Genomic DNA, 17,443 nt, shown 5'->3' with positions numbered 1-17,443 from the left:
GAAATCCTGTCTTGGAAAGCCTAACAGAACATCACCATGTAAACATTACTATTTTAAATCGAAATTCATCAGCTCTAAATTCAGTGTTTTCGGGTGAAATGACGAACCGTTTTCTTTCAAAGTGAACAGATAATAATGTCAAGCGGCAATTTGTCACGATTGTGCGGGCAAATTGTTGTCTTCCAAAAATTTCGGATTAAAATTTTTGCTCTCTTATTTTCATTTCAAGGTACAAAGTATTCGTCCCAAATAGGATGAGCGAATAAAGAACACTCAGTTAGTTTTAGGAACATAGTCCTAAAAACAACCCACATAAACAATTATAATTTATAGCGTAGATAGTACACTAAATTCGATATTATTTATATAGAACAGTAAAATTTCTGACCAACCTGAGGTCGCGTGTTATAGGTAAGGCCAAAAAATTATGCAGATCTCCCCGACTGAGCTTTGAACGGCCCGACTAAATCTTCAGATGAAAAATTTTTTGGCAATCTTTATACATCAACCGCTCGTTATTCATTATCAATAGCGAATGCTCGAGACCCCAGACGGTGTTACCATCTCTATAAAGGGCCCTGACCACACCCACAAACCTCGCATTGGTTTATTTCAAACATTGTGATGTTTGTGGCATGATTGTAATTGTTTTTGTGTTTACTGTTAAGGGTTTCCGGGCCCAGGGCACTGTTCTGATTTAAAACAATGGTCAAGGCAGAAGTTAAAATTATGACAATAATAGATTTGAAGTATATATGAAATAATTCATATTTGAACTGCGGTAGTAGATGAAAGTGAAGTATGATCATCGCAGTAAATTTTCCAATTTAAGCAACTGGAAAGAAGAAGCCTGAAAAAAAAAAAAAAAAAAATCAGGGCTTCAACGGGATTCGAACCCGTGACCTCCGCGATACCGGTGCGATGCTCTACCAACTGAGCTATGAAGCCACACATTGGGAGCGAGGTCACTTAATTGAGTTCATATCTTCCCGTGAGTGAAATGATGTGAAGTATATATGAAATAATTCATATGAATTATTTCATATATACTTCACATCATTTCACTCACGGGAAGATATGAACTCAATTAATTGACCTCGCTCCCAATGTGTGGCTTCATAGCTCAGTTGGTAGAGCATCGCACCGGTATCGCGGAGGTCACGGGTTCGAATCCCGTTGAAGTCCTGATTTTTTTTCAGGCTTCTTCTTTCCAGTTGCTTAAATTGGAAAATTTACTGCGATGATCATACTTCACTTTCACAATAATAGATTGTTGCTTGTGCAGTGATATGCGTGATATTCAATGACGCATATCCCGTGAAAGTTAACCACTCTGCTTGTAAACCTATTAAGCTTGAGAGTTTTGTCCGTTATTTACAAAAATATCCCAATGACAAATTACATTAACTGTCTAAAGAAATTGAATCTACTTTTCTTGAAATGATACTTGTTGACCTCCCACATTTCTTTGACAATGAACTTCAAGCTCCAATGCACCTCTGTGTTTTCGTGCACCTCTGTGTTTTAATGCAGTGAAACACCGCAGCTCACCGGAATTTCATGCAATGAAACACCTCTGTGTTTCACCTCAGCGTTCCATGCACCTCAGTGTTATCTACCAAGTCAACCGACGTGAAGAAACGGTTTCTGATTTCTTTCGGTGGTGGTAGACTTGTGCGTTCAGGTTGATGTCTTGCACAGTTCTCAAGTTGATTGTCGGTTACTGCAAGAGTGAGAATTGATAAGAAAGGAGCTGTTTCCTTTCTAAAGGATTTCTCACTCTTGTTCCTCACTTTAGAATAAATACAAGGAAGTTTTGCCCCACCGTTATTGGTAAATACTATTGGAATGACCTCCGTCTTTCTGTTCTTAGTATTTCATCTAAACCTCTCGTTAAAAAGGCGCTTTATGAATATTTTTTTGCTCAGTATTAAATTTAGTTGATTGCAGTCATGGTGTGTCAACACATGCTTGCGAGTGTGTTTGTGTTTAAAAAAATGGTAATATACAGTATTTTAAAGGGCCTTAATTGGTCTCATTATAGTTTGTCCTTCTCTATTTCTTGCTTTATCTAATATCTTTAAATACCTTTAAAGAAAGATATCTTGTGACATAATAATGACTTTGTAATATGAAAAATATATTTGGAACATAATAATGAATGGAGTTATAATAATAATAATAATAATAATAATAATAATGATAAAAATAGATAAAAAATAAAGGAGTTCTGGGGCGTGTTTGTAAACACGTAGTGCCCGCATTGTATGCGACATTATGATTGATGGCAATTCCTATCTCAAAATTAAATGAACCGTTTGAATAAAAGAAATAAATCATGTAAAAAATAATTGGTGAGAGCGAAGACGCTCCATAGGTGCCGGGCTGGAGAGCTTTGTTACAGGCTAGCACTTTGTATATTTACTAGCTTGATGGGAACAGAAAACAACACTAGGCGACCTCTGCAAGCATTCACTAAGCGTTTACTAACGTGTTTTAAGGGAGTAAGGCGGCAGGAGTGGAACAGGTGCAAACATGCCAAACAATCTAGATTTCCACTGTTTTTCTCCTTGGTAGAACAATCAGTTAATATTCCTCAATGTACAAAGGCCTGGCTAACGAACAATAAGATTCATGCACAATATTGTCAACAGGAAACACCTACGAGCCATTAAAATTAAGTGTCTCGCTTTGGTGGATATCGATAAATTGTTAGCTAGCAGAAGGTGATGTTTAGAAATTGGAAAAGCAAAGTCAGTTAACAATTTAAAGTTGTCAACACCAAAACAAATTCAGCCGCTCCGGTTTACAGCCATCACAACACACGTTTGGCTTGCCCTGATTGTTAATTTCGATGCCATACGACGCCCTCTTAAATCGGTTAGTAGTACATGCAATATACCCCGGCTTTGCGGTATCCACTTGACTTGGATTTAATCCACGCGAACTTCACGATTCCTGACCAACTCATCAAAACAAGAACCACAGATAAATAGACAAATAGACAAACTTTTAACTGACAACTCACAATAGCAGCTCCTCTTTTTCAGACCCAATGTGGGAGACATGTCTGCATGAAAGAGGGGAGGGAAGGGTTGACAGAAATATATCACTGGAATATTATGACAGTTCCAGTATTTATCTCCAGTTCTTTTAGAGAGAGGCGAAACAGCTGATACATCGTTGCCAACGCACCTGGGTTAACACGCCCGCTGTAGCAAGTCGAATGTGTCTTCTTGGCATCTGGATAAACATGGCAGGGTAAGCAGAGGTGGCAGAGGGGGGAATGGAGGGAGCAGTTGTAAGAAAGGGGGAATGGTAAGAGGGTCACCATAGGATCATCTGTTGCTATTGTTGATTGATCTAGTGTTAAAAAATTTAATGCTTGTTTGTCCACAGACTTAATTACATCACTTAACACACTATCGGCTAATTTTTTCTCACCGTTTTTCTCATCACTTTATGGTGTCCTTTTCTGACTTCTTCAAGAAAAGATTGTTTTTCTCATAACACAATTTTATTGCGTTTTTTCATTTCCAAAATTCCATGCACAACGTGGTGCATATGTAAGATGCAAATTTGCAGTAGCTCCAGTGTACTAGAGTCATAGAATTAATCAGAGCGCTATATTGGGTTGTTATTTATATAGTAATCTTTTATTTATTGTTCAGTTGTGTGAACTTTTTCCTTGGTGTACTACTTGTCAGGGTATTTTACCAGCTCATGATATACCATCCTCGAGTATGTATGAGAATGCTGAATAACAAGAGAGGAGTAAGGGCAAGAGAATAGACCCTTCGCAGGATCCGGTCACATGGTACAAAATAACACATGATGGGACACAAGCTGCACAGTGGGACTTCCTAAACAAAGGCAGCTCAAGGTGGACTGGTACGAGTTGCTTTGTTTTGGAAGTCCCACTGTGCGACTTGCGTCTCAGCACGTGTGATTTTGTACTATGTGACCAGATCCTGTAAAGGGCCTATTAACGGATTCGGCTAGTGTGTTTACATCCTTGTTGTCACTCAATTCAGATCATGTGATGATTCATTTGGGAGGTTACAATTAATCTGTTTGTACATACTCCCATGTAATCAGGTGAGTTTAGCAAATTGCACAACTGTAACCTCTCAAATGAATCATCGAGTGGTATGAATTGTGTGGTGACAAGGCTGTAAACACGTTAGCCGAATCCGTCTATTTCCCATTTACCCTAGGGAAATCCCTCTCGGTTTTGAAAATCCCAGGTGGGTTTAGCTCGCGCTCACGATCCTGTGACGAGGATTTTTCACACGCAGACTACCCTAGATTGTCATCCTCCAAGAATACACCCACGCAACGCTCGTGGTAACATTATCCACTGGAGTGCTGAGTTCCTTGGGTACCTGGGCACCGGGATTACTTCGGTAATAAGGCCTATGAAGAGGATTAACTAAGTTACCCTTTATCTTCTTTTATGAATAACAAAGTACGAGACCTTCAACTTGGATTTGTTATAAACAGCTCATCTGGCAGGCAAAATAACCTTTCGATTTTTACATCTCTAGTGCATGAAATGAGTGACAGGCGATGTAGCGGTGTGCCGCCAATTCAAAGAACTATCAATCGGTAACATACTAACAAATATTGACAATTATTGAAGCTGTAGAGCGCATGAATAGAAAAAACTCGAGGAACAAGAGAGCACTACTCTATATTTCTTATGTCAAAGTTAACGTGATAACTGTGTATAGTTTCTGCTGACTCAATAAATGTCAATGAATGTTCAAATAGAAAATCTTATTAATTAATTCAGTTTACAAAGTCTTCCAATTTATCCGATGTCTCTTGATAGTTTACAGTTTTGGACAAGGACTTAGAAAAGAAACTTTCTATGAAGGCTGACATGGTATCCTCTAGAGCAACAAATGGTTCCTTTTGAGTTGCTTTACTATCATGTTGCTTCTGTTCTTCACACTCTTCAGAGCCAGTTAAATCCACAGTTTCTGTACGCCTGTCTACCCTAGAGGAAATAACTGGCAGAGAGTGAGACTTTGAAGTGCGGGCACGACTCTGCCTGATGCTAGCTGATTCGTATCCGCTTTCAGCATCGCCTGAAGACTTGTTTGGTCGTTTCCTCTTAGAGACAGGCAGCCTCTCGTAGTTCCGCCTCGGACGTTTGGATTGAGGTTGTGCGGCATCTTCCATATCGTTTAAGGTGCTGTTAAGAAGACGAACAAAGACAGATTCCAAATGATCCGATCTTGGTTTTGAAAGTAACTCACAAAGCCTTCTCATAGCTGTGATCAAACCTCGTGAAGGGTTTTGAAGACTTTTTACGAGGCCAAAGTGAAAGGGCTGAAATGAATTGCACGCATTTAAGCCACTAGGTGGCTGATATAGGCTATCAGACCAGTAAAGCTGGGGCATGAATGGAGTTGATGGCGCTGACAAGGGAGCATGTGCATTTATGGTAAGATCTGGCTCAAAGGGATCCATTTCATCAAGAACATCAAAGACATCATCAAGACTTGGTGCAGCATCCAAGCTCGAGGGTAGAATCTCTGAGTCAATGCTTTCGGAAGATAGCTTTCTTTCAATTACGTCTGACACGCTTGACAAACCAGAGGAAGCCGGCGATCGCCAAGAGCCATCAAAACACATTTCCATTGAATTAAAATCTGATGACATTCCATTGTCCACTGCAGAACACACACGTATCGGCCTTGGAGGTATAATGCTTTTGACATCGTTAGTGTAACCTTCAACACAACGGTGTTGCAGTCTGGAAGGGCTGCAGGTCCCTAAAGAATTCGTTGCCCTCTCGATATCCCGTCGGGAGCCCCCTTGATCAACTTGATTGGTACAAGTTCCGAGTGCACTATTCCAAACAGGATTGCGGAATATGTTGGTCTGGCTTTGTTGCGATTGTTGCGGTTTTGCCTTCATCTCAATCTCCTTTTTCTAATACAAAAACAAAAACAAGTTTTAATTTAACTCTCTCATTCAGTAATACCTTCAGATAGAGGTACAATAGCCGTTCAATGGTATTTCCACACCATTGGTTAACTCTTTGCTAGGTAATTTGTAAGTGCAAAGTCAGACTATGTTTAGCATATTTGCATAGGGGTGCCAATTACGAAATCGAGGATTCATGCAACCCAGGTAGCTTGATTTCCAGTCGTCCAAATTATCTTTTAAAATCTGTCTTAATTTCAGACACAATTCTAACAATTAAATACGTTGTACTCGCTGGCTCGACTTATCTTCTTGATATTTCTCTTGAGTTTTCTTTGCATTAGTTACCATGATTACAAATCATTACACAGAAAGTGTCTATAATAGATTAGCCTATTCAATTTTGCATGTGGTTCAAAATGTGCTTGTTTCAGCGTGTGAGTCCTATCTCAAATAACGTGCCTGAAGAAAACGATGATGGACATTCTCCGACGGAAACTTCTGCCTTCTTTAATGCAAATGTTAAAGGAGGAGCAAATTTGAATATAAATAACTAGTAAAAGCTAATGAGCACTACAATAGACTGAAATAATAGAAAAGGGGGCATAGACTGAGCAATCTTCGCTGACGTCTTTGTTTACATTTTTCCTCACTAGCACACGACGGCCTCATGATAATAAAAATTGACTCGAAACATTTGAAGAACTTGTGAAACTTAGAAAATGGTGAAATCTTTGGCTCTTTGGGTGTAATATTCATGGAGAAATGGATTTTAAAAAACTGCAAAAGTTTTGGGTGGCAAAAGCGCCAATGAGCTCATGTATTCTTTGTAAAAGTTTGAGTTTTTAAACCCGTGTCGTACAAAAAAGTATTCAATACATTGGACTCAAAGTTAACCGTGCTATGCCATTTCAACATTCAGAACTGATATTTTTGTCCCTTGATCAGAAATTGAATTGCATATGCTAATGAGGCAAATATTGGAAACAAAGAATTCTCCTGCAGGCGTAATTAACCATAACTATGAATTAACTAAACATGTCGAAGTTGCTTTCTGCATTTTTCCCACAGGATGTGCACCGCTCTCCAGCTTAATAGAGGAGAATCTTATCGTAAATTCTAACATTATAGCTGTATCTCTATCTGTATCTACATGTGCTTTGTACTTTTCTAATTTTCCACCTGTTTACGAGTATAAAGCCAAATTGGTCATTGCAGCTTGGCAAAATAGCATTTGCACTTAAGTGTCCTCGACTTCCTTTCTAGAAAACTCAACAAAGTTTACACGATACGTTCATTAAAAACGACCATCCTAAAACCTTTTCTTTGTTCCTGAAAACCGCATTTACAGGAATTCTTTCGGTTTTTGGATTAAGGGACCCAAGGCTAAAATTTGAGAAAGTTCTTTAAAAACGCACCAGAAATTTAAGGCGGACATGCCAGTTTAGCACAGATGATAATCATATCATAAGACAATACAGGGGACAGTCCATATTCTATGCTAGTACGGTTCGTCTGGCGTGAGGTACATCAAGACCTCACCGATGGAATCTCATTTAACACGTGTCGGTTCCTGAGCTAGGGTTTCCGTTTCATGTTTTTGTAAGTGGCCATTTTAAGGATTATATTCAATTAAGGAATTTCATGACCAATAAGTTCGTGTAGAACTGCAAACAGATTAGCATAAAGATGTATCAGCAAAGCCTGAGCCAGGTTTTGAATAGTGTTTGCCTCTGATTTGTCACCAAAAGAAATGAAACTAAAGAAGTACGATGTAAATACCAGTAATTGTCGATCGAAGCATTCCGGAATCCTTTCTTCAGTCCTGCAATCTAGATCAGTCATGATCAGTTCTTGGGTTCTTGGGTGAGGGTGGAATAAATAAAATTGGTTGTCTGAATTTTATTCATTCCACCCTCACTTATCATGCAGAGACAGTTGTCGTTTGTGTTCACTCACTTACAACTTATATTACTTCTTACAGTCACGTTTGCCCTTTGACAATAGTGATGTTAGAAAACATCGGAAACTCGCACAGCTATGATTTCTTTTATCCATTAAAATGAAGTTTATTCTCAGGCTATGCGATGGCAATGATTGTTATTTAGATTTTCATTTTCACTAGACTTACAACCCTCTTGAAGTTATTTGGCCTATGCTGAGTACCTACTGAACTACTTAATTAGTATTTGCGGTTTTTTCGTTGTGAGACATGACCACAGAGTAAAACAAAATCAAAACAAATCTTCCAGACTTATTAAACTTGACCTGACTTGACCTTATCCCTTGTGAAGATCAGGCGTAACTCATCTTAAAACCCCTTTTACGGCTTCAGTGCACCCTTTAGGTTTCCACAAGATCATTTTCTCTTTTACAATCCGTCTTAATTTTTGACACAATTCTAACATTTAAATACGTTGTACTCGCTGGCTCGACTTATCTTCTTGACATTTCCTTTGCGTTTTCGATTCTTTGGTTACCATGATTACAAATCATTACACAGAAGGTGTCTATAATAGATTAACCTATTCGATTTTGAATGTGGTGCAAAATGTGCTTGTTTCAGCGTGTGAGTCCTATTTCAAATAACTTGCCTGAAGAAAACGACGATTTTCAATGACGGACATGCTCCGACAGAAACTTCTGCCTTCTTTAATGCAAATGTTAAAGGAGGAGCAAATTTGAATATAAATAACTAGTAAAAGCTAATGAGCACTACAATAGACTGAAATAATAGAAAAGGGGGCATAGACTGAGCAATCTTCGCTGACGTCTTTGTTTATATTTTTCCTCACTAGCACACGATGGCCTTATGATAGATAAAAATTGACTCGAAACATTTGAAGAACTTATGAAACTTAGCAAATGGTGAAATCTTTGGCTCTTTAGGTGTAATATTCATGGAGAAATGGATTTTAAAAAACTGCAAAAGTGTTGTTGGGTGGCAAAAGCGCCAATGAGCTCATGCATTCTTTGTAAAAGTTTGAGCTTTTAAACCCGTGTCGCACAAAAAAGTATTCAATACACTGGACTCAAAGTTAACCGTGCTATGCCATTTCAATATTCAGAACTGATATTTTTGTCCCTTGATCAGAAATTGAATGCATATGCTAATGAGGCAAATATTGGAAACAAAGAATTCTCCTGCAGGCGTAATTAACCATAACTATGAATTAACTAAACATGTCGAAGTTGCTTTCTGCATTTTTCCCACAGGATGTGCACCGCTCTCCAGCTTAATAGAGGAGAATCTTATCGTAAATTCTAACATTATAGCTGTATCTCTATCTGTATCTACATGTGCTTTGTACTTTTCTAATTTTCCACCTGTTTACGAGTATAAAGCCAAATTGGTCATTGCAGCTTGGCAAAATAGCATTTGCAAATTAAGTGTCCTCGACTTCCTTTCTAGAAAACTCAACAAAGTTTACACGATACGTTCATTAAAAACGACCATCCTAAAACCTTTTCTTTGTTCCTGAAAACCGCATTTACAGGAATTCTTTCGGTTTTTGGATTAAGGGACCCAAGGCTAAAATTTGAGAAAGTTCTTTAAAAACGCACCAGAAATTTAAGGCGGACATGCCAGTTTAGCACAGATGATAATCATATCATAAGACAGTACAGGGGACAGTCCATATTCTATGCTAGTACGGTTCGTCTGGCGTGAGGTACATCAAGACCTCACCGATGGAATCTCATTTAACACGTGTCGGTTCCTGAGCTAGGGTTTCCGTTTCATGTTTTTGTAAGTGGCCATTTTAAGGATTATATTCAATTAAGGAATTTCATGACCAATAAGTTCGTGTAGAACTGCAAACAGATTAGCATAAAGATGTATCAGCAAAGCCTGAGCCAGGTTTTGAACAGTGTTTGCCTCTGATTTGTCACCAAAAGAAATGAAACTAAAGAAGTACGATGTAAATACCAGTAATTGTCGATCGAAGCATTCCGGAATCCTTTCTTCAGTCCTGCAATCTAGATCAGTCATGATCAGTTCTTGGGTTCTTGGGTGAGGGTGGAATAAATAAAATTGGTTGTCTGAATTTTATTCATTCCACCCTCACTTATCATGCAGAGACAGTTGTGGTTTGTGTTCACTCACTTACAACTTATATTACTTCTTACAGTCACGTTTGCCCTTTGACAATAGTGATGTTAGAAAACATCGGAAACTCGCACAGCTATGATTTCTTTTATCCCTTAAAATGAAGTTTATTCTCAGGCTATGCGATGGCAATGATTGTTATTTAGATTTTCATTTTCACTAGACTTACAACCCTCTTGAAGTTATTTGGCCTATGCTGAGTACCTACTGAACTACTTAATTAGTATTTGCGGTTTTTTCGTTGTGAGACATGACCACAGAGTAAAACAAAATCAAAACAAATCTTCCAGACTTATTAAACTTGACCTTACCCCTTGTGGAGATTAGGCGTAACTCATCTTAAAACCCCTTTTAAGGCTTCAGTGCACCCTTTAGGTTTCCACAAGATCATTTTCTCTTGGTTTCCAGTAATGAAAATATGTTTTTTATGTCGTGCTTGAGTCAATCACACGTATCAGTACTTTAATTTGGGCGGTAAACAAAGCCGATATTTCAGAGGGCTGTCATCGATTTTTCCAACCTCTACAATTATTGTTGTACTAAATATATATCTTCAGCATATCCTATACCTAGGGAAATAAACCAAGTGGTATTTCAGCGAGCCATTTTAGGTAAAATAATTTTTCTATATCAAGTTTGGTAGATCTTGGTAATAATAATAATAATAATAATAATAATAATAATAATCATAATAAATAATAGCATTTATTTAAACACGATTAGGCTTTGATTTTGACAATGTTCGAACCTCTATCAGTGAGGTTCTATCAAAGATAAACTTTCAACATATTCTGGTATTTCAGAACGTTGTATTAAATAGTTAATGCGAGCAACCGAGCAGTACATTAGTATTAGAAACCTGTGTTGCCTGATAAGCCTGATTTGTTCTTCATGATGATTTTGAGCACGCGTGTGTCCATTGGTGTCATCATAACTGAGTGCTCGTAGACACAAACTGTAGTCATGCCAAATTCTGCTTTATTTGTCGGTGGGTCACGAACGATTTAGTGGCTTTTACAGTGAAGACAATGTTCCTTTATTAGTTTTTCTCCAGCCGTTGTTATGTGCTCAGAGCTTGAGTTTGTCGATCGAACACTGGACCGCTTCCGCCGAAAGTCAGATTCTTGCGGCCGAGGGAGCAGTCTACTTCGTTTAGAGGTGCAGTCCTTGCGAATAACTTGTATTCCGATCCATTCAGTAGATTTACTGTTTGATGGTATTTGTATTGTTATTCTGAGGTGCAAATTGCGAAAAAATCACATTTCTAGCCACTATTATAAAGTAAATTTATTGTTTTTAATTTGTTATTGTTAATGACGTGCAATCGCAAATAACTCCAGGGTCCATTCGGTAGAATTGAAATGTGTGAATGCCATACGCTATGATGCAGTAATGCTCACTATCTACTCACTTACAATATTATTGTAACCTCTTAGTAGCCTCTCATTATTCCTATGTACACGGCATATGCCAAGTTGGGCATTCTTCAATTGTGGCTGCTCGATTCCAGTTTCGAAAGTTACGCTCTTTCGGTGAAAGTCATCGCAATTTTGCCCATACCGTTTCTCGCCTAAATGGTTTTAAAACGTTGAAGATGGCACCGCTAAAAAGCAGTCCAAAACACTTGATTTTTGCTTGCACTGAAACAAGCATGATCAGCATAGAATTCCCAACGGAAACCGCTTTCGCACTTCAGTGGCTTTCACTGGCTTCCCCTCACAAATAAAATCGTGATTATGACAAAGTTCAGCTGCTTAATTAACCTTATAAAACCTCTCTTTCATATTAGATAACATGTTTTCTGGAAGATGCATTTAGCATTATCATCAGTTAGCTATGCACCAAGGCTAGTATCACAGTATTTCAGATCATTTAGAGATTACAGTGTATAAATCTGCCACATGTGTAGCAAATACAGTTTAGTTTGGTAGTCTTCCTGCATTACAAATCCTTCAATTTAAGCTTATATTCTGAGCTTGCTGAGATGGCTAAGTTGTTGTTACATTTTCACTGAAATCGTGTCTTCGGAAACCTTACAGAACATCACCATGTAAACATCACTATTTTAAATCGAAAATCATCAGCACTAGATTCAGTGTTATCTGGTGAAATGACGAACTGTTTCCTCCAAAGTGAACAGGTAATAATTTCAAGTGTCAGTTTGTCACGCGGATGAGTAGATTGTGCGGGCAAATTAATGTTAACTTTATAGAAATGTTGAATGGAAACTGAAGCATTTTATTGCCGGCTTTTGGTGATTTTATTTTCAAAAAAGTATCTTATTCTAAATTTATCCTCATCCTCCAAAACCACACTTAAGAGTAAACTGGTATACTGCAGATTTCATTTTCTTAAACTGTACTGTTTACCGGCCATTATTTTATTACTTGTATAGTTGTCCTCCAAAATTCTAGATTAAAGTTTTTGCTCTCTTATTTTCCATCTAAAGGTACAAAGAATTCGCCGCAAGTAGGATGAGAGAATAAACGACTCTCGGTTTAGTTTTAGGAACAAATTTCTAAAAACAGCTTGCCTACACAATTACAATTTATAGCGAAGATAGTACACTAACTAAAATCGATATTATTTATATAGAAAAAAGGAAACTTCTGACCAACCTGAGGTCACGTGCGTAAGTTAAGGCTAAAATATGATGTAGATCTCTCCAACCATGGCTCCGAACACCCGGCTATATCTTCGTTTGATCAGCTTTTTGACAATCTTTATATATATAAACTGCTTGTTATTAATTATCAATAGCGAATGTTCGAGGCCCATGACGGTGTTACCATCTCTATAAGGGCCTTGACCGCACCCAGAAACCTCGCTTGGTTTAATTTGAAACATTGTGCCATCATATTTGTTGCATGGTTATAACTGTTTCCGAGTTTACTGTTAAGTGCTTCCGCGCTTAAGGCACTGTTTCAATCTAAAACAATGGCGCGTGAAATTTAAATGACGCACATCCTAGAGCTTGTAAACCTGAGCTCGAGTGTTTTGTCCGTTATTTCCGAGTTGAGACAAAAATATCCTAATGGCAAATTATATTTGCTGTCTAAGGAAGTGAATCTACTTTTCTTGATATGACACTTGTTGACCTCCCACATTTCTTTAACAATGAACTGCAACCTCCAATACTCATGCACCTCAGTTTTTTCTACCAATTCAACCGATGTGAAACGTACTCGATGGTCCTCACTCTGCGATTAGTGCTTTCATTCGGTGGTCAGTGCTGGACCTTTACGCTCGCCGTATTTAAGGGGAATAGAGCCTAAAGTGGCCCCTAATACCCTTTATCAGTGCTTTCTCAGGAACCTGGGAGACACCCTCTTTCTTTCTTTCGTTCTTGATGGATGTTTGATATGCAACATAAGAATATCAGGGAACACATAGAAGGACAGTTTTCAAGTTGATTCTCGGCTACCGGAAGAGCGAGAATCGACAGGAGCGGAGCTTTTTCCTTTCCAAAGGAGTTCTGGGGCATGTTTGTAGAAACGTCGCGTCTAGACGATTTCCCTTCGATTGTATGCGACGTTATGACGCTTTTAGGTACTTTGGTAGTAATTTTTATCTCGAAATGACTTGTTTGAATAAAAGAAATATATCATTGAAAAAATAATTGTTTCAACGTGAGAGCAAAGACGCTGAATGCGTGCGGCTGGAGAGCTTTGTTACTGGTTAGCACTTCAGTTATTTACTGGCTTGATGGGGACAGAAAGCAACAAGTGTTTACTGACGTGTTTTAAGGGTGCAAGGCAGTATGAGTGGAACAGGTGCAAAACAATCTGGATTTCCGCTGTCTTTCTCTTTGGTAGAGCAATCGATTAAGCTTTCAATCTACAAAGATCTAGCTGACGATCAATAGGAGTCATACACAATATTGTCAACAGGAAACACCCACGAGCGATAAAAATTAAGTGTCTTACTTAGGTGGATAAATTGCTAGCCAGTTGAAGGTGATGTTTAGAAACTGGAAAAACAAAGTCAGTTTACAATTTAAAAATTCAGCCGTTCATATGCACAGTCATCACAACACCTGTGCTTGGCCTACACTGATTGTTAGTCGCCATGTCATACGACGCCCACTCATATCGGTTGTTACGTGCCATTGTACCACTACTTTGCGGTATCCAAGCCACTTAATAACTCGGAATTAATGTACGTGAGCTTCACGATTCACTGACTAACTCATCAAAACAAGAACTACAGATCCCTGATTTGGATGTGTCGGCTTGTGAATGAAAAAGACAAACAAATCGATATTCCTGGAGGGAGTTTTGTTCTTTCGCCCACTGTCAGTTCAATCGGCCACGAGCCCGCTTAAGTCAGTCATAATTAATCAAAATGTTTTTATTTCAGTGCGTGTCTACTTTACGCCTAACTCTGAACAGAGGTTTCTTATTCAAATTTCCAAGTGGCCAACTGACGGTCCAAAGTTAAAGGTCGCGCACAGATCTATTTTTGTTTAAAAATGTTTCAGTTGTTCTATTGGTGGGTTTCAATTGCTTCAACAGCGCTTTCCTACAACGTGATACCGCAGGCGCGCCAGCTCTCTTGCTTTAACCAAACCATAGGCAGGAATGTTACAGTAGACACTGTGAGCTACGCACTTAATATGAAGCTCAATTTTTAATACTCATATCGACTGCAATAACTTTTATTACGTGGTATCAGAAATTCCGAGAATTTGAAGACACATCAGGACGAATTTCTCCTGCTTTTTCTTTCTACCTGCTCTCTTGGCTCTCTTGTCCAATAATATTGAATCGGACCCACTTTGAAAAACTACAAGACCGCCTCTGCTGTCTATCTGTTCATCCAAAACCCCCGAGTCTTCATGCTAATCATATTTTATGTCCGGTACTTTAACGAGTTTGAATGTTGGCTTCACAATCTCACTTACCAGCACGCATTACTTTTGCCAAACGTTTAACTCTCTTAATCGTTGAATCAAGTGAAAAAAAAAAACTGAATCCAATCCTGAAAAGTCAGATGCCTCAGTGGCTGATTTCATTTTAGTGAAAAACTTGTTCCTGTATCTGGCGTGAGTAGAAGCGAAATGCTGGCGTGGGTGTAAGGACGCTAAACTCCTTCACAGCTCACTGATCAGTTAAGGGCTCGGATCAGATCGGAAGTTGTCGGCTGCCGTCTCTTCGAGAACAAGTTTCAAGTCTGTTGGTTTCCATTTCTGGAACGTGGTTTTAGAAATAGTTTGTGGAGAAATATTCGTTAAACATAAAATGGTGCTTTACCCTTAGCTTAGTTGCTAAGAACTGCAAAAAAACTGTACCCCTGCAAAGCAGGTGTTAACAAGTATTAAATCCAGTCGTTTACTTGTTCGAGATTTGACTACTAATGGGGTTCAAAACAGCTGACCATGCATGAGGGAGTCTATCGGTACTGTTCGGAAATATTCGGACGTGCTCGGCCATTTACGGTACTCTAAAAGGGTTACTTGCGTAAGGAAAAGCAAGGCTATTCTGTTCCAGCTGGTCAGTTAAGTGTTTTGAATTGTTGGAAAGTGCGCAGTCATTGTCCGTTATCCGTAATGACTTCCGTGACGTCGATAACGAATCCAATGCTGTCACAGCTGACCGGTCGGGCCGGTTCGGTGTTGTTCGGAAATAAGCGCTCGTTATCTGTAAGATATTCGTTTACGTAAGGAACAACGAAACAATTCTGCTACAGCTTGTCAGGCAAGTGCTCAGAATTGTTCTGAAAAGCTCGGTCATTGTCTGGTTGCTGGAATACATTCGCTTACGTAAGGAATAACAAAACAATTTTGCCACAGCTGGTCAGCAAGTGCTCGGAATTGTTCGGAAAAGTTCGGTCATTGTCCGGTTTCTGTGATGTATTTGTTTACGCAAAGAACACTTAGCAGAACAATTCACTCTGTCACAGATGATCGGTGAAGTGTTCGGAATTATTCGGAAGTACTCGTTAATTGTCAGCTATCTGTAACAGATTCGCTTACGTAAGAAATAGCAAGACAATTCCGTCACAGCTAGTCAGCAAGCGCTCGCAATTGTTCGGAAAAACTCGGTACCTGACGGTTTGTAATATATTCTCTCACGTAAGGGATAACAAAACAATTCTGCACATCTGGTCCGGCAAGTGCTCGGAATTGTTCGGAAAAGTTCGGTCATTGCCCTGTTTCTGTAATACAGTCGCTTGCGTAAGGAATAGCAAAACAATTCTGCCACAGCTGGTCAGCAAGTGCTCGGAATTGTTCGGAAAAGTTTGGTCATTGTCCGGTTTCTGTGATGTATTCGCTCACGCAAAGAACCCTTAGCAAAACACTTCACTCTGTTACAGATGATCGGCGAAGTGTTCGGAATTATTCGGAAATACTCGCTAATTGTCAGCTATCTGTAATAGATTCGCTTACGTAATGAATATCGAAGCAGTTCCGTCACAGCTAGTCAGCAAGTGCTCGCAATTGTTCGGAAAAGCTCGGTACTTGTTCGGTTTGTAATATTTTCTCTTACGTAAGGAATAACAAAACAATTTGGTCGTCATAGTTGATCAGCGCAGTGTTGGAAATTTCTCGGAAAAGTTCGGTCGTTTTCGGGTTCGCCTATGCATGAAAACACGAAAGCGGACGGTCTATATCATCAGTTGAGGATTTGAAACAGATCTGAAGTCGGCTTTCGTCGGTAATCTTTGAGAAAAAAAAGTCGTCATTTAAATTGGGCTGTTTCTAGAGGACCATTTATTTGTTATTTCTTATATTTCCCCTTGGTTTAATTTATTTCCTTAAAGAAAACTTTGCAAACAGAACGGGACGATTTGTACATGTAGAAATGAATAATACACCACTAAAGTTGAGCCATAACTTACTAACACCTACTTACATCTTCAGTCAGACTGGAAAATGTCTGTGTTGTTCCTGGTAAATATTGGGAAAGCTCATAAATAAAATAACAATAACATAATTACATTTAAATATAATACTAAATAATGTAATAAATAAATAAATAAATAAATAAATAAATGAAAGTGTCTGAATGTATGTAAACCACGCCAACGCGGAGCCTGCAACTTTTCCAGGAAATACAGAGGCTTTCTGGGTCTGGCTTGGGCACGGCTTGGTAGCAGCTGGTAGCCAGGACCCTGGTAACTCTGACACATCCCATCTTGAAATTACCCCTTCCCCGGGTTTTAAAGCGCCAAAGAGTCCTGACTGTAAGCTATCGCCCACGGTCAGAAGAAAACGTTTCCCACAAGTTTTGACACCTTTTTCATAACGATTTCGCTACCTGACATGCCCGCTAGGTACTCGCCTGGTCGAAGTCTAGCCGGCTCCTCCAAACTTATAAGTGGGAAGGGGGGAGCTCCATCAAGGCCGGGCTGGGCACCTATTTATTGGTGGTTTAATTTGCTGGCGGCCAGCCGTCA

The 17,443-nt window shown here is 39.0% G+C and overlaps 1 protein-coding gene across 2 annotated transcripts; it reads right to left on the bottom strand.

Annotated features, from left to right (window-relative positions):
* Window positions 1-4,484: 4,484 nt before the first annotated feature.
* Window positions 4,485-12,746, bottom strand: LOC110043048 (uncharacterized). 2 transcript variants are annotated; one of them, XM_089272512.1, is made up of 2 exons: window positions 12,664-12,746; window positions 4,485-5,943 (listed from the first exon to the last, which is right to left on the bottom strand). In XM_089272512.1, exon 2 carries the CDS (start codon window positions 5,926-5,928, stop codon window positions 4,792-4,794), a length of 1,137 nt encoding a protein of 378 aa, XP_089128638.1. In that variant the 5' UTR covers window positions 5,929-5,943; window positions 12,664-12,746; the 3' UTR covers window positions 4,485-4,791. The 2 variants fall into 2 exon arrangements, with proteins under 2 accessions (XP_089128638.1, XP_020604110.1); XM_020748451.2 differs by lacking the exon at window positions 12,664-12,746 and adding an exon at window positions 7,720-7,864.
* Between the last annotated feature and the right edge of the window lie 4,697 nt (window positions 12,747-17,443).

The sequence above is a fragment of the Orbicella faveolata genome, unplaced genomic scaffold (genome assembly GCF_042242905.1).
Source record: "Orbicella faveolata isolate gen_17 unplaced genomic scaffold, um_ofav_v1 contig_35, whole genome shotgun sequence".
In the NCBI taxonomy this organism is placed as follows: Eukaryota; Metazoa; Cnidaria; class Anthozoa; order Scleractinia; family Merulinidae; genus Orbicella; species Orbicella faveolata.
This window is presented reverse-complemented; position numbering and strand designations above follow the sequence as displayed.